Source organism: Pituophis catenifer, unplaced genomic scaffold (genome assembly GCF_029215685.1).
Source record: "Pituophis catenifer annectens isolate HBS135680 unplaced genomic scaffold, rPitCat1.0.hap2 SCAF_7, whole genome shotgun sequence".
Classification (NCBI taxonomy): domain Eukaryota; kingdom Metazoa; phylum Chordata; class Lepidosauria; order Squamata; family Colubridae; genus Pituophis; species Pituophis catenifer.
In genome coordinates, this window is record NW_027256887.1 from 63,445,019 (window position 1) to 63,467,913 (window position 22,895).

At 40.5% G+C, this 22,895-nt stretch overlaps 1 protein-coding gene across 1 annotated transcript; it reads left to right on the forward strand.

The window, feature by feature from the left end:
- The first annotated feature begins 14,953 nt into the window (after positions 1-14,953).
- Positions 14,954-17,368, forward strand: ELFN2 (extracellular leucine rich repeat and fibronectin type III domain containing 2). The gene has a single exon (XM_070947622.1). The coding sequence runs from the start codon at positions 14,954-14,956 to the stop codon at positions 17,366-17,368; it is 2,415 nt and encodes an 804-aa protein (XP_070803723.1).
- The last annotated feature ends 5,527 nt before the right edge of the window (positions 17,369-22,895 follow it).

Sequence of the window (22,895 nt, forward strand, 5' to 3'; positions counted from 1 at the left end):
TGGAAGCTTTACAATGAGTGTTCTGCTGTTTTGGTTAGGAAAGGATTGTAGCGCCTTCCTTCCAAACACCCACTGTTCACCTTGTTTTCCTCTGCCTCATCTGGTGAATAATTTCTGGAGCTGGGTGATAGATGTATGAAAATTACTGGATAGAACAGAGGATGGTGAGGTTCAGGATGGGTACCGAAAAATAATGAGTTTTTCTTCCTGGTTTTGTAATCGAAGGTTGAATGAATGAGAAATTTCCCGATGAAGTGAAGAGTTGGAGAACACATCTCTTTGGTTTGGGATAAACTCCCATCCAAGGGAGAGACAAGAGTAATTTGAATTTGGTCTAACATTCTTTATAGTCACAAATCCAGCACTTCAGGGAATAAATTGAAATGTATTGCTTTATTTAAAACAAAGTTCCAGACTGTGTGGGGAGCTATAACTGATACAGAAAGTTGGAAGATTTAAACATGAGGACTAAAATCTCAAGAGCTCATGTGGTTAAAAATAGAGATTTCATGAGTATCTTTATTGTTTGAAACTGAAATACTAATCACATGCCTGACAGAGTAGATTGAAAGTTGTATTCAATCACCCCCTCAAACAATCAGCCAGTTCAAGAACCAAATAAATATGTTGAACAAACTCCGCCAAAGAGATGAATGACAGAAACAAGACTGTACCCAAAGTTCTAAATGGAACTTTTGAGGGGAACAATTATATGAATACATTGGAGTTGCCTCCTACATATTTCACTCATTACTAAAATTCCTATAGCTAAGAGGTGGATTTATAATAAGGAACCTCAGGTACTGTTTTTGCAGCCTTTCCTGGGCAATTTTAACCCAAATTGCTTTTGTGCAAGAATGCTAGACATGGAATATAATTTAATATGCAATTTGAGGCATGGAAATCATTGCTGCTCTAGTGAAAATAAAATTGTATTTTCTCCTATCTGATTACAGGAAAAAAAATGTATCTTAAAAAAGAACAAAATATAAGCTACCATATCCACTTTTAAAGCATTTAGGAATCTTTCCAGCATATATCTCAAAACACAGACAATTGTATTCCTAAACTGTAGAATGTCTCTGAGAAATTTGACTAACTTAGCTGCAATGCGAAGGAACAAGGGTTAGACATTGTCAAGGAATACTATGAAATATGTACTGAGAAGCAAACCATAAAGGGGAAAATTGCATAAAGTTCCAAAACAACAGTAGTCATTAAAGCAAAAAAAAAAAAAAAAAATCCACGGAGATAAAATGAATATTTTTAATGAGAGGGAGCCTGTCAGAGTACTTTATTTTTTGTAATGTAGATCAGCTTGAAAGGTTATGAACTGGACAAAATACATGATGAATCAAAGGTTCATAGAAAACAGCTGCAAATATAATAAAGGAGTGAAAAAAGAAACCTAAAACCAAATGAAAGTGAAAAAGAATGTTACTTCAGAGACAAACTACATGGACAAATCAACAAATTTAGAGAGCCAATATGGTTTTTAAGTGTGATTATTCTTAGAAATCTGGCATTATTTGTTTAACAGATTTATCATTTCTTGTAGTTATTCTGTCTCTGCCTAATAAGTACTGTTTGGGTCCAGCTCCTCCATATCCTTCAGCATCAATCAGACAATTGAATCACATGACTTCAAACCATTTTGTAGACCACTATCAGCTATGATGAAACTTCACTAACCTTCTGTCTGAAAGATTCTCCCATCCAGATACAGTTTAATGTTCACTAGTTGCCCATCAACAGCAAGCACTGGGAGGGCAGATTATAATAAAGAACGGAGGACATCTAGTCATAACCTTTTCCGTGAGGTTAAATTGTAATACACGCCTGTTGAAATTAAAGTAATTATTTCAATTTTGAATATCTGCCCCCAAATTAACATATGCAGTCTATAAAAATGTGCATCTCCATTTCTATTGCAAGTGACGAAATGCTGTCATTTTGCCTTTTGCTGTTACAGTTTTCTTTTGATTCCTCCTCCTCCTCCTCCCAACTCTGTTTCTGGTTATTGAATATTCAACTGCCTCTTTCTCCAGCTTGATCTGTGATCCTTTAATCCAGCTGCCCTAGAAATTTTAGCAACCCAGATCGGCCCAGATCTCTCTGTGCACAGATTAAGTCAAATTCCTGAAAGGTTTGCATTCTTCTTTTTCAGCCCTTTTTCTTTATCCTATTTTTACCTTTTGAACAATTATACTAGGATTTATTTGTTTGTTTGTTTGTTTATGAGAAATTTAGGACAAGCTTCTATGAAATAAATGAAGGCAAAGGAATTCCGGTAAATGTAATAAGATTGCTATTAATAAATACTTTCATTTTATTCTTAAAATTTTCCCCAATTTAGATTAGTGATATATTCCAGGTTTAGATTAGTAATATATTCCTATAATCGGCATTTGTTCTAGATGAAATCTAGTTAAACAGTATTCTAAATCCCATTCTTTTCCAGCCTAATGCTCATTACATCTTCTCCTGTTCCTAAACTTTGTATCTTAATCTACCTTTTTAAATTAAGAATATTAACCAATTTTAAATAAAATATGTTAGGCAAGGTTCTTTGAGAGCATCTGCTCATAAATGGGATGTACATCTCTGTATTAATATGTTGCATATACATTTTACAAATTACAGCAATATTTCACAGTGTGGAATGAACATGGGAAAACCAGCATTATTCACATTGTGTAATGCATTTACTTGATTGAAACAATATTTCCCCTTTTCTGTTTATGTTCATTCAGTTTTGCAGTCTCTCTGGAATATTTTAAATGACATTCCCTCTAGGCATCATTCAAATGGTTCCTTAGAAAATCTGCCAGCACTGTATCATTATCCTGGATCATGTGACTCTCAATCAAATACACAGGCCTACTATAAACACTTTAGAGAGTAACTTGATTGTGCCCTTGGGCATCCTTACTTTGTGGATTCTGCTGCTCACACATTGTTGATGATGCAATACATTTTTTTTATCTCTAACAATTAGCAGCAATAGAGATGTCCATGGAAACCCAGGGGAAGCAATAAAGAATGGACTTATTCCAGAAACAAAATTGTGGTAAATGTTCTCTTATCATTTTTATATGATTTTTATTGAAACTTTTAAAAGAGGAGATTAAAAACTGATACAAAATAAGGATGAAAAAAGAAGAAAAAATCAAAGAGAAAGCAAAAAAATTAAGAAAACAAGGGAAAAAAATGAGAAAAATAAAGAAAAAAGGTACAAAGAAGTAGTTTTTGATATTTCTCAAAGCAGTTATAAGTGCGATTATATTTTATCCTCTCTATTTAAAGTTATAATACTCAGATCTATATTGTCATTTTTCTAAAAAAAAAAAAGATACGGTAATTTTTTTGCTTTTTAAAGCATGATAAAATGTTCCTTCGTGTTGTTCACATTTTCAACATACATTCAAAGTGCCTGTATTTATTCTAGATAATTTCTCCGACATCATATATCAACAATGCATCATTTTATAAAAATTATCTCCCAAATCATAACATATCAAACGTTTTAATCACAGTTTTCCATTTTGTCAATCTGTATATTATAACCAAAATTCTTAGCCTACTTTATTATACATTCTTTAATCTGTGCTTCTTCTGTTTCATATTTCAACAAAAGTATGTACTTTTTACCAATTACATGTTTATCTTCAGTGCATAATTTTATTTCAGATTCTGTCTTACCATACATCTTTTTTTGTCCATTTTAAGTCTTTCTGATAATTGTAAATGAGAAATCCATATAACTATATCCTTCTCATTGAGCAGGAGCCATGAGTCTAGGGTCATCCTCAGATTGGACACTTCCATGGGTGGTATTCATTTACTTTTGCTACCGGTTCGCAAACATGAGTTCGCGTCACTCGCGCACACCACCTCCGCACATGCACAGAGCAGTGGTGAAATCCAATTTTTTTTACTACTGATTCTGTGGGTGTGGCTTGGGGGGCGTGGTGTGGCATGGCTTGGTGGGCATGGCAGGGGAAGGATACTGCAAAATCTCCATTCCCACCCCACTCTGGGGCCAGCCAGAGGTGGTATTTGCTGATTGTCTGAACTACTCAAAATTTCTGATACCGGTTCTCCGAACTACTCAAGATTTCCGCTACCGGTTCTCCGAACTACTCAAAATTTCCGCTACTGGTTCTCCAGAACCTGACAGAACCTGCTGGATTTCACCTTTGACATAGAACCTTCTGCTCATGTGCAAACGGTCAGAAACAGGATGTGATGACGTCTGGGTGGGTGGGCAGAGCCTCCCGCAGCTGCCGCTACCGGTTTGCCCGAACCAGTTATAACCAGCTGAATATCACCACTGGACACTATGTCTGTCTGGGACAGTGCAGCTCCATTCAACACCAAAGATGCCACAGTCCTGAAACCAGTAGCCCCAAAATCCAGAGCCACTCAATCATGCCAGATTTCAACTGAAGCCTCTTGTTCCCCATCCAGATCCTCACAGCATCCAGACACCAGACAGTATCACTTTTTTTTTAAAATTTGATTTATATGCCGCCCTTCTCCGGAGACTCAGGGCAGCTTACAATGTGCTCAGCAATAGCCTTCATCCTTTTGTATATTTATACAACGTCAGCTTATTGCCCACACAACTGGGTCCTCAATTTACCTACCTTAGAAAGGATGGAAGGCTGAGTCAACCTTGAGCCTTGGCAAGATTCAAACCTGCAGTAATTGCAGGCAGCTGGTTTTAATAACCAGCTTAATAACAGGGTGCCTTAGACCACTGTACTACCAAGGCTCTTAATTTGCCAGGGGCATATATATATATATATTTATATTATATATATAAATGGGTATCATCAGCATACTGTTGATACCACAAATCAGCATACTGATGAAACCTCACCCCATGGGATTGGATCAATTCACTTAGTGTCCTCATGTAGATGTTAAAAAGGAGAGGAGAGAGGAAAGAGCACCGAACTCTGGCACCCATACAGTAAGGAGTGGATCTCGCCTCCCCAATCATCATCAATTGGAATAAGATGACATCAATTGGAATCAGATCAATTGGAATAAGATAACATCAATTGGAATAAGACCACATCTCACAGCGGTGGCACAGTGGTTAGAATGCAGTATTGCTGCCGACTGCCAGCAGTTTGATTCTGACCGGCTCAAGGATGTCTCAGCCTTCCATCCCTCTGAGCTTGGTAAAATGAGGACTCAGATTATTGGGTGGGGGGGAGAGTATGCTGACTCTGTAAACTGCATAGAGAGGGCAGTAAAGCACTATGAAACGGTATATAAGTGTAAATGCTATTGCTATAATTCCCAAAGGAAAGGGGAAACCAACACAGAACCATGCCGCCACCAACCCTATCCTCTGAGCTGATCCAGAAGAATATCATGGTTGATGATATCAAAAGCCACCAAGAGGTCAAGTAGGGCAAGGATGGATGAACTACTTCCATCTCGTCCATGCCAGAAGTAATAAAAAAACATGATCAATTATTTCTGTAATGGAATGACTTCAGATATTCTCATATCAATTATATAAGTACAATTATATTTTAACCTTTTCCTCTGAAATTCATAATGCTCTTCCTTTTATAATCCATCCAGTCTAGTCATCAAAGACATAAATCACAATTTGTTTTTGTTTTACTTTTAGGCAAAAAGTCCATAAGAGATTTCCATTCACAATTAATGCAGGTAGTGTTTTTTGTCTAATCAAAGAAGATAAATCACCCATCTTGGCAAGATCTATCAATTTTACCAATGACTTCTCCTATGCTAATATGTGCAGTGTTGAATCTTTCCATTTCTGTGCATATACTAATGTTGCTACAGTAATCATATATTGAAATCATTTTCCGTGGTTTTGTTCTAACTGTTTATCCATTAGTCTAAAAGGAAAAGTTCTGAATATTGATCTTTAAAATCCTTTATATGAAACTATTTTTAAATTAATTTTTAAGTTTTTTAAATGTCCACCAAACATGATAAAATGTCCTTTGTATTATTTACATTTCCAATATACATTTGAAGCATCTTTATACATTCTAGATAATTTTTCTGATGTCACTTACTAAATAAAAATTCTGTTTAAGTACGTAATACAATATAAATTTCAACCCTTTTAACCACATATTTTCCCATTCATTCAACTGTGTATTATAAACAAATACATTCTTTAACATCAGTTATTTTTTTAATTTTTCAATCTAAGTTTGTATAAAAGTAAAAATCACTCCTTTCAACTTATCCCATCTAAATGTAATTTTCTTCTGTTTAATTTTGTCTGTCAGAAAAAAATACTCTGTGTAGTATTCCATTTGAAATTTCCTTAAATACAATTATATCTGTATTACCTATCTAGTATTATAATTACTTGATGTCTTGTCTTCTTGACAAAGTGCTTGGACAATTTCTTAATTTTGACAAATGTGTATTAATCCTATATACCTTATCAGTCTCTGCGTTAGTGACATCCTTCTCCAAATCCATGAAATTAGAGACTTTACAATATTTTTTGTGATATCTTCTCCATGTTGTGTCGAATTGCTTTAAAACTTAAGAAAATTCTTTTTTTTTCAGTTCCAATAATATCAAATTGTTCAAATCTTTATCCACCTCTCCATTTATAACTTCTGTCTTATTTTCCAAAACTTCCACTTTGTCAATAATTTTCTTTAAATCTCCAACCAGTTGTCCTACATATGATTAACTTCTTTCACCTCTTTTTTATTCCTGCAAATCCTCCTTCTATTTCCTTTTAACCACTTCAGTCATCTTTTTGCAAACTCTTCAAACATTTTTGCAATAAATCTGATGAAATACTCTCATTTGTAGTTGTTCTAGTGAGACCCTGTGTCCTTCACCTAATTTAGCAGCTTTTCTTGTATTGGCCATTGTGAGAAAATGGAAATATGTTGACTATTTTGGTGAGAGGTAGGTTTCTGGGGTTTTTTTTTTTCCTGTTTTGCTTCATTTTATCTTTAGCACCTTAGTCCCAATTAGCTCTCCAAAGTTATGGTCTCACAGTTTAGCTCATATTATTCTTATCTTTTTGTTTTGCAAAATCCACTAATTAACTACTGTTCTTAAAAATAAACAATCAGCATTCCTGCAAAGGTCCGGTCTGTTAGTTTAATTAATTTTGCTATTTTTAAAGGCATTTTGTCAGAAAAAAAAATCTGCTTTTTTTAAAAAAAATCACTGTCTTCATAATCCATTTAAAACTTTCTTGGATCACAATCTCGTTAAGCCTTTTGCTTTTAAATTAAAAGGCTTTAAATAGCATTTTCCTCCTCTTCTTAATTTCAAAAAGAAGGTATTCGATCTTTGATCTTCACTGCCATTTGGAATACTGTATCTCTCCTAAAGTAATTAAGTCCAAAGATGCTTAAGAAAGTAAGGATTTTGCTGGTCAAATGCCCATTAAGGTCCACAGCAATTAAAACCATGTTATAAATCCAATCTGTTCAGCTCACAATTGACCACAAGAGCCTCAGTTCCCATGATCTTCTTGCAAGGAACTCTTCCAGAGTGCAAGAGGCAATCTCAAAGTTCTTTTCTTATCTCTGCAGACATTTTCATCAGCTAGAAACTGGCCAGTGCTGTCCCTGGTTGTGGAACTGTTCACAAGGATGCCTAACCCACCATCTGTCCTTACCTGGAAGCCACCATATTTGTTTAGATTGATAAACCATCATGACTTTCTAAGAACAAAGATAGAATAGAATAGAATAGAATAGAATAGAATAGAATAGAATAGAATAGAATAGAATAGAATAGAATAGAATAGAATAGAATAGAATGTTTTACTGGCCAAGTGTGATTGGACACACAAGGAATTTGTCTTGGTGCATATGTTTTCAGTGTACATAAAAGAAAAGATATGTTCGTCAAGAATCATAAGGTACAACACTTAATGATAGTCATAGGGTACAAATAAGCAATCAAGAAACAATATCAATATAAATCGTAAGGATACAAGCAGCAAAGTTACAGTCATACAGTCATAAGTGGAAGGAGATGGGTGGTGGGAATGATGAGAAGATTAATAGTAGTGCAGACTTAGTACATAGTTTGACAGTGTTGAGGGAATTATTTGTTTAGCAGAGTGATGGCATTCGAGAAAAAAATAGAATAGGTAGCTAAATAAGAATAGCAGAAAAATTCAGCTGGATCAACACAAAGACAAATCAAGGTGAGCATTCTGAGCCACACAGTGGCAACCAGAAGCATCCCAAAAGCTCATAAACAAAGCATAAGGAAATGGCTCTCTTCCAGTTCCTAGCAAGCAGTTTGGTGCTTATGAACATGAAAGTGTTATACACTCATCGAGCCTTTAATAGCTACACTCACCATTAAATTTAAATAGTTAGCCAACCAGATCTTTGGTAATAATGAATTTCATGGTTTAAAAATGCACCGTGCAGTAAAGGTATATTTCCTTTTATTAGCTCTGAATATCTTTGCTTGTATTTTCAGTGGTTGATCCATAGTTCCAACACTATGAGAGAGAAGGAAAAAAACATCTCTCTGATCTCATTTTCCATTTGTATCTTTCACACATATTCATGGCAGAGTAGTTCTAGCATGAAATATTTGATAGCCCTTAATTATTTTCAATGGGGGTTTTTTTCACTTTTTTTCCAACTCAACAATATCCTTCTTAAGAAATGGCATCCAGAATTGTGTACAGTATTCTAAATGCAATTGTATGTTAAATTCATATTACTTTACTATTAAAGTAGTAATAGTAATGTCATATTTACATTACTATTATATTTTAAATTTCTTCCTAATGATACTTAGCACTAAATTTGCTTTTTTTTTTCTTTTCACTTACATACTGGGTTATGTGCATTACACTATCCACAATTCCAGGATTTCTTTCCTTTTTTTTTTTTTTTAGTAATGACCAATTGAGACCAGAAAGAGAATGAGGAAGAGTGCAATGACTAAGGCAGAAGGCTTAGAAACTGGGTAATCATGAGTTCTAGTCCCATCTTAGTGAATTTGGGTGAACTTGGGCCAGTCAATCTCTCTGCATCCTAGTAAGCAGACAGTGGAAAACCCCTTTTGAAATCTTGTCCATGAAACTGCAGGAAATGGTTCACGCAGTAATCAGGAGTCAAGGCTGACTCAAAGGCATGCATCCACATGTACATATACACACATACATACACACAAACAGACATAGATACATCCAATGTACATTATTCCATATTTGGCATGTTTAAGCCTGTTCACCCCACTGATGGCACAAATCCACTTTATTGCACTGAATCAGTGGTGAAATTAAAAAAATTCCCCTACCGGTTCTGTGGGTGTGGCTTGTTGGGGGAGGTAATGTGACTGGGTGGGCGTGGCCAACTCAACATCACTCCCCTTGAGAGGCTCCTCACCGGCCCCTCCCCTCCCAGCCACTCCTTGTTGCAAATGGCGGGAAAATGGGGAGGGGAATATTCCTGCCTACCATCCTTTCCTCAGTCTGTGCTGAGATTGAGGAATAGATGACAGGCAGGAAAATCCCCTTCCCCATTTTCCTGCCTTTCATGAAAATGGCTCCATTCCAGCTGCTCCCCCCGTCCCCCTCCCTCCTGGGGACCACCTTAAAGAGACAGGCTGCAGCAGGTCCTTTGTGAATCTAGGGAGAAAAGTTAGCATTCTTTCTGCTGCGTTTAACATTGAATTCTGTGGAATATCAAGTGGCCGGAAGAGGTGAGCAGTGACCGGCCGGGTGTGGGTGGGACCAACAAGGGGTGATTACTACCGGTTCGGTGAACCAATACCAATAATCCCTAGCAGTTCTCCCGAACCAGTCCAAACTGGTTGAATTTCACCCCTGCACTGAATGTTTTAGTTTCTTCAGCAAACCTGGCCACCTTGCTGATCACCTTTAACACCTGATGTTTATAAGCAAGTTAATTTTCTTTAAAAGATATTACAAATTGAAAAAAATAGAGAAGACACCTCCTCCCCCCAAAAAAGTTTGGTCTAGAATTGTTTTTGTATTCATAGCATTTTTGTTACAGGCCTGGTATGAAGTTATAGACAAAATATCATGGCATGTATGCGTGCTCCATACTGATGGAAAGAGAAATCAAAGTTCTTCAACAAATGAACTTAAATTCTGTGATATGAAAAACATGGAATAGCAAAGCAGCAAAAGCTATGAATTAATACTGTTCAGATCATGCAACTCTTACTATGCTGTGCTTAAAGCAGAGTTGGAAGTAGATGTATTGAGTTTTCTGGTTAGTTTATGGGGATATGTAATATCACAACAAGGAACTCTTGACTCAGAAATTTTGTTATGATAGCCAGAAGTTTTCACCATAACTTCGTAAAACAGGGCAATTGAAATCAAGAAAGCTAAAATAAAGTTTTTTTGTGGGAAAAAATGTGTTGGGGCTTCAGTTTCTCCATTGAAAACAAATTCCTATATATCTTTACAATTCACCATTTCCCATGGTGAGTCACTATGTTCCAGTTGGTGGATATCAGAGTTCTATCCATCCCATCTCCACCTATATCTTGCAAACACCACAGATGACCATTTCTGATCTGTGTAAATTCCCAGTTTATTTCTGCATCTTGTAGAATCTTGTCTGTCTGTTTGATTAAAAAAAATATTCAGGCCTTCCATACGTCAAATTTAGCACCAACATTCTACACTGCTGTGGGTTGATTGTCACTAAAGTATGAAAATACATAAAAGTATGAAAGTACACACAGCCTGAAGCTAATGAGTGCGGAAACACTTCTGTAGTTCACATGGATAAAGCATTCACTCATTAATGACAGTGTTAGTCTTTCCTTTGAAGGGGAAGGTTAGCCCGAAGGATAACTAATTGTCTGTGTTAACACATCTACTCTGAGCCTCAATGTGCATCCAGTCCTGCTGTGACCATCACAGCTATACGTTCCTCTCTACCAATTAAGGTCCTACACTAACCAGCAACATCTCCCCACACCCCAACCTCCGCCACACACATACAACCGGTGTCTGTTAAAGTGAGAGAATTATTTTTAGAACAAGAGCAGTTATACAACAAATGAATTGTTTATGTGCGTCAAAGAGGAAAATATTTAGATAGGAGCCTGATTTATATATTTTGTGTGTTTGTGAGTGTGTGCGCACACACAACTGAGAAATGAGGCAGCGGAGATGTTTCTTTCCAGGGACAGCTGAAAATCCTTGTCAGAGGAAGTTGACAAATCAAGCACTCAAAATATACTGTAACTCTAGATCCCCCCTTTTTTCCCCCTCACATATTTCTATAGTCCATCTTCTCTCTGAATTGCCTCTTTATTACACTTTGGAACCAGAGGACACCTTGGCTATCAGTGGTACACACAGTTATGTTACCAGAATTCCTTTTACTAAAGCAGTGGTTCTCAACCTGTGGGTCGGGACCCCTTTGGGGGTCAAATGACCCTTTCACAGGGGTCGCCTAAGACCATCGGAAAACAGGTATTATCAATGATTTTAGGAATAATGTTATGGTTGGGGGTCACCACAACATGAGGAACTGTATTAAAGGGTCGCAGCATTAGGAAGTTTGAGAACCACTGTACTAAAGCTTATCAACACAAAGTGATCCGACCATGCCCTTGTCATGATTGGATCACTCTCTCCTTCGCCTTGACCTTCGAACTGCTGTACCCCGCCGCAGGGAGGCGGAACCATTAAGATGGTTCTGCCCCATATCTGCCTGATGGAGCCAGATAGGTTCCAGATGGAGCTTGGGCCATTCCCTGAGGCTCTGGCACACGCCTCGACTGGAGACCTAGTGGCCGCCTGGGATAGGGCGGCCGCTGGAGCTCTGGATCGGGTTGTGCCTTTGCGGCCTCTGACCCGGCGCCGATCTCATCTGGCTCCTTGGTTTACTGAGGAGCTAAGGGAGATGAAACACCGGAAAAGACACCTAGAGAGCAGTTGGAGGGCTAGCCTTTCTGAATCCGACCGGACACTGGTAAGATCTCATATTAAGAATTACCTAGTGGCGATAAAAGCAGCAAAATGTAATTATATTGCTGCTCTTATTGCATCATCAGATAACCACCCAGCCTGTTTAGGGTGACCCGCTCCCTGCTCCACCAGGGAGCACGGAAGGACCCGTTGGAGGGTAGAGCTGAGGACTTTGTACAGTATCTGTATGACAAAATCACTCAGATTCGGAAAGACCTGGACTCCGACTGGGTAGTTTCAGGGGGGATGACTGAGGCAGGTCTTGAGAATGTTATCTGGGATAGTTTGATCCTGTGACTCCTGATGACGTGGACAGGATTCTGGGCAGACTGAATGCGACCACATATTTGTTGGACCCGTGTCCCTCCTGGTTAGTGCTGGCTTCCCGGGAGGTGACGCGAGTCTGGCTCCAGGGGATTATAAATGCTTCATTGGGTGAGGGTGACTTCCCCACCACCTTGAAAGAGGCGGTGGTGAGGCCTCTCCTCAAGAAGCCTTCCCTGGACCCGGCAGTGTTGGCAAATTATCGTCCGGTCTCCAACCTTCGCTTTGTGGCAAAGGTTGTTGAGAGTGTGGTTGCGCGATAGCTCCCCCAGCACCTGGATGAAACGGTTTATCTGGATCCGTTCCAATTGGGCTTCAGGCCTGGGTACAGCATGGAAACGGCATTGGTCGCATTGGTTGATGATCTCTGGAGGGCTCGGGACAGGGGGTGCTCCTCTGTCCTGGTCCTATTATATCTCTCAGCGGCTTTTGATACCATTGACCATGGTATCATGCTGCACTGGTTGGAAGAATTGGGGTGGGGGGCACTGTGTTGCAGTGGTTCTCCTCTTTTCTCTCCGACCGGTTGCAGTCTGTGTTGGCAGGGGGACAGAGGTCAACCCCGAGGCCCCTCATATGTGGGGTGCCAAAAGGGTCGGTCCTCTCTCCCCTTTTGTTCAACATTTATGTAAAGCCGCTGGGCAAGATCATCCGTGGTTTCGGGGTGAAGTACCACCAGTATGCTGACGACACTCAGCTGTACATCTCCACCCCGGACCACTCCAACGATGCCCTTGAAGTGATGTCCGGTGCCTGGAGGCTGTGCGGATCTGGATGGGGAGAAAAAGGCTCAGGCTCAACCCATCCAAGACCGAGTGGCTGTGGTTTCCGACGTCCCGGTATAGTCAGTTGGTGCCATCACTGACTATTGCTGGCCCCCACGGAGAGGGCTCGCAACTTGGGCATCCTCCTGGATTCACGGCTGTCTTTAGAAGAGCATTTGACGGCCATGACCGGGAGGATTTTTCATCAGGTTCGCCTGATTCGCCAGTTGCGTCCCTTTCTGGATCGGGACTCCTTACTCACGGTCACTCATGCCCTCGTCACTTCCCGCCTGGACTATTGCAACGCTCTCTACATGGGGCTCCCCTTGAGCACCCGGAGGCTCCAACTGGCGCAGAGTGTGGCCACGCGGGTGGTTATGGGAGCGATATGGCGTTCCCATGTAACACCTCTCCTGCGTGAGCTGCACTGGCTCCCGGTGGTCTTCCGGGTGCACTTGAAGGTTTTGGTTATCACCTTTAGAGCGCTCCATGGCTTAGGACCTGGTTACCTACGGGACCGCCTGCTGCCACCAATAGCCTCCCACCGGCCGGTACGCTCTCATAAAGAGGGGCTCCTCCAAGTGCCATTGGCCAAACAATGTCGACTGACGCCCCCAGGGGAGAGCCTTCTCTGTGAGGGCACCTACTATCTGGAATGAGCTCCCCCCGGAGATACGGAGGATCCCGGATGTGCGCACTTTCTGCCGCGCTCTTAAGACCTTTTTATTCCATCAGGTTGGCCTGGCCTAATCTTTTCCCTTTTTTCCCTTTTTAAAATGTAAATTTTAATTTGTTTTAAATTATTGGAGTGTTTTAAATCTGTCTTGGGCCAAATCGTTTAATTCGGTTTTACTTTGCTTTTAAATTTTGTATTTATGTGTTTTATCTTGTGGCTGTTCACCGCCCTGAGTCCTTCAGGAGTAGGGCGGTATATAAATCAAATAAAATGAAAAAATGAAAATGACAATAGACAATTTTTTTTTTAATTTGATTTATATGCCACCGTTCTCCGGAGACTCAGGGCGGCTTACAATGCATTACCTACCTTAGAAAGGATGGAAGGCTGAGTCAACCTTGAGCCTGGTGAGATTTGAACTTGCAGTAATTGCAGGCAGCTGATGTTAATAACAGTGTTTTAGTCTGCTGCGCCACCAGGGCAATATGAAATATTAATTCCATTCACCCCCTTTTCTGCCTTCATTGCTTTCCGCTTCTCCCTTTCCTCTTGGGACTAAGAAATCTAGTTGCCTTTTTTTTATGTTTCAAAGCTTTCCCTTTTAATTGATAACCCTTATTTTTTGTGTGTTTCCTTTCCAGATTTCAGCGACAGATGGATTTATCTCTTTCCTTCTCCCTTTTTCTTCCCCTCCCTCCCTCCCTCCCTTTCCCTCCCTACTTTCTGCTCCTCTCTTTCTTACTTTCTTTTTAACAAATTTGATGTGAAGTTCTGAAGCACTTTGAAGAGGACTGTGAGAGGAAGTGGAGGAAGCAGCTGCATCCAGCCAGAAACGTTCCTGACACCAGGGCAGCCCTGCCTTGAACATTTAATCACATCATGCTGTTTTTGAAAGGAGGGTATAGAGGAATCGGACAAAGAAGATTTGTTGTTGAACATTTGGCTTTTGTTTGGCTTTGAGAATATACTCACACACAAATATATTTTCCCTCTTGGAGTTCAGTATTTATCCTGATTGATCTCAAGAGCCAATTCAGTTTCATAGACATCTGTCTATGGAACTAGGCACATAAGATGATAGTGGCGTCAAACAGAACTGGGGTATCCATGCCCTTCAGTTGTTGAACTTCAAGGGCATTTGTTGCTGTTTTGATTTTTTTCCCCTTAAGTTTGGCTGTGAGTTTGCTCCTTTTTGCCTACAGGGGGTGCTGTAAGCCCACCATGCTCCGTCTGGGATTCTGGGTGGCCACCCTGCTCTTTATTTTTGCTCCTGGGATAGTCCACTGTGACTGCTGGCTGATCGAAGGAGACAAAGGCTATGTGTGGCTTGCTATCTGCAGTCAGAATCAACCACCCTATGAAACTATTCCCCAGCATATCAACAGCACTGTGCATGACCTGAGGCTGAATGAGAACAAACTTAAGGTGGTGCTCTACTCCTCTCTGAACCGCTTTGGTAATTTGACAGATCTGAATCTAACAAAAAATGAGATTTCCTACATTGAGGATGGAGCTTTCATGGGCCAGACAAATTTGCAGGTGCTGCAGCTGGGCTACAATAAACTCACCAATCTGACCGAGGGCATGCTGCGTGGCATGGGCCGACTCCAGTTCCTCTTTGTGCAGCACAATCTGATTGAGGTGGTTACCCCCAATGCTTTCATGGAATGCCCTAGCCTCATCAGTATTGACCTATCTTCCAATCGTCTCAGCCGGCTAGATGGAAGCACCTTCACCAGCTTGAACAACCTGATGGTATGTGAGCTAGCGGGGAACCCCTTCAACTGTGACTGCAACCTCTATGGCTTCCTCATGTGGTTGGTAGCCTTCAACAATGTCACAAAAAACTATGATCGCCTACAGTGTGAGACTCCCCGGGAATTTGCTGGTTATCCGCTTCTGATGCCTCGGCCACACCACAGCCGCAATGCCATCACAATTTTCAAGTCAATGTGTGGGGATGGAACCTTTCCACCCATCTCCAGGATCAGACCTACACAGTTCATAACAGATTCTCAAAGGGATCCAGATGACAATGCTGAAAACTCAGGCATTAGCCCAGGGGATTTCCTCTCCGTTGAACCTCCAGCGTCTTCCACTACTGATTCTTCCTCTAACCCCAGCATAAAGCTCCAGCACGTATCCATCAACTCAGCTGTTTTAGTGGTGACCATTCCATTTCCTTTTAGCAAGATGTATGTTCTGGTTCAGTACAATAACAGCTATATATCTGATGTAATGACTCTAAAAAAAAAGAAGGAATCAGTCACTCTCACCCACTTGAAGGCTCACACAGATTATACATTCTGTGTTGCTTCAATCCGGAACTCCAAACGTTATAACCACACTTGCCTCTCGTTTGCCACAAGGAGTAAAGGGAGGGAAGAGCCAATACCCAGTACATCCACCACTACCCACTATATCATGACCATATTAGGCTGCCTTTTTGGGATGGTTATTATTCTTGGCATTGTCTATTATTGCTTGAGGAAGCGTAGGATGAAAGAGGAAAAACAAAAATCTCTCAATGTCAAGAAAACTATTTTGGAGATGCGCTATGGTTCAGATATTGATACCAGTTCAATTGTACATCCATCACAGAAATTGGGGGAACCACCAGTCATTCCTGTCTCACGGATGTCCTCTCTTCCATCCATGATTGGAGAGAAGTTGCCTTCATCCAAATCTATGGAAACTGGCATGGAAACTCCCAAGGTCACCACAAAAGGCAATTACATTGAGGTTAGGACCGGTGGTGGGGATGGGCTGGATAGGTCACAGCGGGATGATGATCTGCATGAACTGGATAATGGCCAAGGTTCAGCAGCTGAAATCTCAACAATTGCCAAGGAAGTAGACAAAGTGAATCAGATAATCAACAATTGCATTGATGCCCTGAAGCTGGACTCGGCTTCCTTTTTGGGAGGAGGGGGTGGTGTTGATTCTGACATGGCTTTTGAATGCCAGTCCATACCAGCCAGTTCTTCTGCTGGGTTGGAGCGACCAAGTTTTCTCTCTCCACCATATAAGGAGAGTTCCCACCATCCCCTGCAGCGCCAGCTTAGTGCAGATGCTGCTGTGACAAGGAAAACTTGCAGTGTCTCATCCAGTGGCTCCATCAAAAGTGCTAAGGTTTTCAGTCTTGATGTACCTGATCATCCTCCATTGAGCAAAGCAGATTCCAAGTACATCGAGAAAGGAAGTCCACTCAACAGTCCTTTGGATCGTCTTCCCCTTGTGTCCCCAGGTGCCATCCACCACTTAGAAGTGAAACCTTCCTACCACTGCAGTGAACACCGGCATTCCTTTCCAGCCCTCTACTATGAAGAGAGTGGTGACACTTTAAGCCAACGGGTGTCCTTTCTTAAGCCGCTCTCCCGTTCCAAGCGGGACTCTACATATTCTCAGCTCTCACCTAGACACTACTTCTCTGGCTATTCCTCCAGCCCAGAGTACTCTTCCGAGAGCACCCATAAGATCTGGGAGCGTTTCCGACCTTACAAAAAGCACCACCGGGAGGAGGTCTATATGGCAGCTGGTCATGCCCTGAGAAAGAAAGTCCAGTTTGCCAAGGATGAAGATCTGCATGATATCTTGGATTATTGGAAAGGTGTATCTGCTCAACAAAAGTTGTGACTCCCTCGTTAAAAGGAAGATAAATCGACCGTTCAAACAAATTAACCCTCCCTCACCTGACTGTGGAAAAAAAAAACCTGACAAAAGAAACTGAAACCATTTCTTAAAGTTTACAAAAAAACAAAAACAAAAAACAACAGGAAAAAAAAACCCAAGTGAAATCAAGTGTCTCTGTTGTGTTACAGGGACCACTGTTACTCCTTCAGATGGTGGGGAGGAGAGTTTTCCTTTTATTCTATGGTGAAGAGAAGGGGAAGACTGTGAGAGGAGCTACTGGACTTGTAGGTAGCAGAGGCAGGAGGGGAGGGATGCTTACCAGGCCTAGACTAAGACACTAACCATCACTTTTTGGTTACTTTTATTTTGTTCAAAAAAAGGAAGTGGTTTTACTCATTCCCTGATAAAAGTGAAGGGGAGAGTGATACCTCTGCTTCTATGTCCTTCCCTTTCTTTCCTGTGCTTGCCAGGATTCTTTCAAACAATGCTCTAGTGCATGGGAGATAGTTTTCTGTGAGAGGTTCACATAAAGCTGGAGTAGCATTTCAGTCACCTAATTTTGTGTTTGGGGGGCATTTGTGTAGCAAATGTGCATTCAGCCCTCTCCTGTGAGTAGGCACGCTTGACCTCTGGGAAAGGTCTAAATACTCTCAACGTGGATAGGCTACTGAAATATTACCTCAGCTGCATTAGCACTGATCATGGAATAGGTTGAATCCAGACTTAGTCATGATGGAGCAGACCAAGTGCATATATCTGAGGCATGACTATATTGGGATTCAAGTCACTGATGCTTGTGCACTTATGGCAACATTTAAAACATCCCAAAGTCAAGTCAAAGATGTAACACACATTAAGGTTTCACTCAGGATCTTCTGTGCTCTCTATTCCGTCAATCTTTGTTGAGATTTGTGCATGCAAAAGCAAGAACAACATCTAAAGCTTTCTTTGCCTATCCTCACATGCTCAGGATTGTCAATTTCTGTAGGCTGATGCAGGATATAATTTTTCCTTCATTGGGGAAAGAATTATGAGATGAAGCAGATATATTACAGAATCTCTGTATTTTCTATGCCCTTCATTGTTTGTCAGGAAGGGAGAGAACATTAGTTCTCAAGGAGTATCCCCACATTTCAGTAGAATTTCAGTTGTCTTCCAAGAAAAGTGAATTATACAGTCTGGCCCTGGCCAAGAGGGGATGCCAAAATAAGAGCTTGAGAGGAGAGCAGTAGCTGCAATCTCTCTTAAGATCTCAAGGAGTTCTAACTCCAAACAAACCTCAGCATATGGACTTGGGGAATAGCACACAACTCCTTCCCAGGATATACTGTGCTCCCTTACAGGGCTGACTCCATCTTGGCTCTTTCCCTGAAAATAACTGGCTGTGATCCATGACATTCCATGACAAAAAAACATTACACCTCAATGCTAGAATTGGACCTATGTGGGTAACAAGATTGAAAAAATAGAATGCTGCAGAGGCTGGGAGGATACAGTTTGGGATGATCTTGCAACCGAAAAATGAAGGATTGCCCTGGGAAAAAGAAAAAAGAGTGGAATTCTTCAAGAAAACATTCAGTGGTTAAGCTAGACAAGGTAATGCATAGTGGATTAACAGACTTGCCAACAAAGCATCCAGATAGCATATGGATGGGATGAAGGCATAGATAGATACCAGTTGATTGCATTGGTTGGCAGTCCAGGTTCGCCCATTTTCCTATCATCTTGCTGACATCATTTCTTTTCCATGACTTGGGTTTGTTTTTGTTTTGTTTTTTTGCAGCTGCTGTATTCAAGTTCTGACCACTATATTTCCTTATATTCTTGGGAGAACATACAGCAAAAAATGGTTCAGAGCCAGTGATGAAGGGATGAGTTGAGTTATTCAGTTGTTCTCATGAGAACTTCAGTCACCATAGTTAAGATTGATTAGTTAAAGAGTTGGCACAGATAAGTAAATGTGGATGTGGATGTATACATACGTTTTGACACGTTCATGTTCATATATATAGAGAACCATTCTGTGGTGCTCTGCTTTATTATAAAGATTGAAATTATTAAGTATTTTACTAGGAATAGATCGGAGTAAAATCTGGTTTAGATAAGGTGCACTTGGTTCCCAATGAATTCATGGGGACTTAAATCATGGCTAACTTATCCCATTGATTTCTATGGTATCAAAATGATCTTTTCTTATATGAAGAGAAAAGAGGCTCCATGTTTCTAAATGTTTCTATAGCCTTTTATCTCTGATTTGATAAAACTTTACCATGACAATGGATATGGCATATCCTTTTTCCACTGCTCACACCTCTGCCTTGCAACAAGAATTCATAGGTGCAACAAAAATGCATCACTAGTAGATTAACTTTCTCCCCTGGTGCTGGCTTATCTCAGAACACATCAACAAAGCACAAGCTGCTGCAGCCACGGAATACATTAGCTATTTGTTTTCAATGATTAACCCCACTGGGCAAGGACTTTCACAGGAGAAAACTCTTCTCGAAGTATTTATGTTGGTAATATTGCCCTCTGAGAAGAGCCAGGGAAATTCTAGACTCCAAGACTCCAAATTGATCCACTTCCTTTTCATTGCAAGAAAAGAAATATGCTTCCCTACATTGCACACTCAAATTGAGGATAGATGGGTGCCTTGCAGCCAGAACTAGCTTATCTTGCAAGATTTCCTCTCCCCAATTGTTCCCTGCAGAAAAATAGTAGGAATAATATGTGATGCTGGGTGACGTGGAGAAGTAAACCAAAAAGGTAACAGTATAGTGTACATGGGAAAGGGGATTCACATCCTTTCTTGGGGAAAGTTCCTTCCTGAAAACAGTCAAGAAGTTGAAGAGCCATTATATCTGGGTGGTCGGGGGCAGATGCCTTTCCTTCATCCTAGCCTCACTTCTGGTAGACACTGTGCTTCAGCAACCATAGGGGAGTACCCTTCTCTTTACCCAAACAGTGAAGACAGAAAAATCAGTTCAAAAATGGAAATGCCAGCCTTTTGTTGGTTTATATTAAATCTCAGGGATTCATTTATAATGAAACCAAGAGAGGACTGTGATCCCAGAAAGGAATTCTTGTCATATTTTGAGAGGAATCCAATGAAGGACCCTGAGAAACACATTTTGTGAAGTGAAAGTAGATAATAGTGATGGATTCCAAAAAAACAAATCCTAGGAGCTGAGGCTTATAGTGGATCCAGCTGTCCTTTCTGTCAGTAAGATGAACCCTAAAAGTAAATCCTTTGTAATATTCTAGGATAAATGTCTGGAATATATATTTTTGAGTCTATCTGGGATCCCACACATGAATACTTGTGAAATACTTGGGAAATACTAAAAACATGGGCTGTGAGAGAAACTTGTTGAATCCTAAATAAAAAGAGTATGTTAGGATTCGTTGAAAATTCAGGAGGCATGCATTTGGAAGGATACTAACATCCATCCTGGTCTCAGTGAATTTATTAAGAAATTGATGCCATTTTTCACAGCCGTTTTGCATGCCAGCATGTTCCTGTATTGTGTGCTGTTTGGTCACACGTTGATCACAGACTAGGGGATTCTTTTCAGTATGTTGGATGGGTTGGCTGTAGGTAAGCACACTAGGGCTGTAGGACATCACATGGTCCCATCCTAAAGTAAGTGGAATATCTTCCCTGCGGCTGCATATTTCTTCCATGCTTGCCTGATCCTAGATAGACATAAGAGCAGGACCAAGCACAGTTTATGATTCCCAAAAAGCATTGGAGGGAATAGAAGATAGGGAAGTGGAAGTAGTAGGGTTGTCCATAAGGAGATTTTTAGAATATTTCAGCTGTGGCAAAGGATGTGTGATGGACTTTCTGGGTTGCTGAGGAACACTGACTCATGTAGAGTTAGAATATGAGTCCTGGGTCATCACAGTGCCACAGGATTGTCCAAATCTATCTTAGAATGCAGGTCGCTATTCATATTTGAGTGGGATGAGAAAATATTCCTGGGATTCTTCTCCCCCCCCCAATGAATGACAGCTTTTACTGTAGAAATGGAACAACCAAAAATTCTTTCATTTCCTCTATTAAAAGGCATATAAATGCCATCCCAGATAGATTTTTGCAATCCTTAGGCAGTGAGAGAATTTGCCTTTTGACTCGGAATCAGGGTAAAGAGTGGTGATTGTGGATTCATGGTACAAACAAACCCTCTTTTCCACTTATACTGCTTCACTCCAGCCTCTGTCTGTCATCCTAAAATCCTTACTGTGGCATAACAATATATGTAAGAGATCAGGATTTCTTTTTTACTGATTTCAGCTTTGCTGATACCCCTCTGAAAAGGAATAGAAATTGAGATTCAGAAAAAAATGGTATTGGGACCATAGCCCAGCATCTTCCAGAAGATGGACATTCATAGGGCACAAGCGATCCATACCCTTTTTATGCCCTACAATGAAAGCCTTAGTCTGTGGGTAAAGTTTGCACAAGTTGGGACTGTTTCAGCAGGGGATAGGAGTAGAAAGGGGAGATAACGGGGAAATAATATTTTCCCTTTGGTTTTGTATCCACCCCTTTCCTGCCACTATTTTCAGACTTGGAGTAATTACAAAGTATCACAGTTGGAGAAGAGGAGATTTAAGCATTATATCTGCATGATGATTTTATTGTATTTTTCTGAGCAAAAACATCTTTTGTGTATGTGCTGGTCTGTCAAGACTAAACCTAATCATGCTCCTTTGCTCTTTCCTTTTACCTCACCCCTAACTTCCCCATATTCCTCTGACCACCATTGTGATTTGAAAACTTTGGGAGGGAGTGGACTCCAAAGAGAACCCAAACCTGGTGCCATTACAAAAAACAGCACCTCCCAGTGTAACTCACCTGCCTTTGCAAAACTCTGAGTTGGTTTCCGCTTGGTTAATTTTCAGAGGCGTGGCCCCAATCCATTAATTCATGCTCATCCTGTAACAATTAATTCTCATAAGCCTTTAGAAATGCTTGTATAGCAAGGGCTTTTGGGTGAAGAATGCTCCTGGGTTTTGGTCAAACATTAGTTCACTAGTTGGCTCTTCTGATGCAGAGGCAGATTTGCTGTCCAGGAATAGATTAAAAACTCAAATTTTAAGGGTGTCTTGCAAATGAAAAGGCTTCTTTAAGGGCACCTTGGGAATTTGAAGCATTTGTTTACATAGAAAACCTCCCCTTGGACACAATAGATTGTGTCTACTGTGTCCCCTTGGACACAGTAGATTACACCGCCTGTTCTTTTTGCATATGATTAAATAACAATGCTATAGTGTACATGACCTTCTTGATAGGCCCTTTATAGTGGAGACATGCACTAAATGAACACACCCACACATACACACCCCATTTAGACACACACACACCCCATTTAGTTTCCCACTAGTATAGTTTTTCCTTACAAGTCCCAAAACATCTCTGAGGAGAGAATTTCTCCTAGAGGAAACTGGGGAGAAAACTTGATATTTCTTCTGGAGAGCTTCCAACTTGCTTTTGTTGTCCATAATGTAACTGTTATGGAGCAAT

Excerpts from the sequence above, each read along its gene's own strand:
- ELFN2 (XM_070947622.1), top strand. The coding sequence starts at position 14,954 with ATGCTCCGTCTGGGATTCTGGGTGGCCACCCTGCTCTTTATTTTTGCT.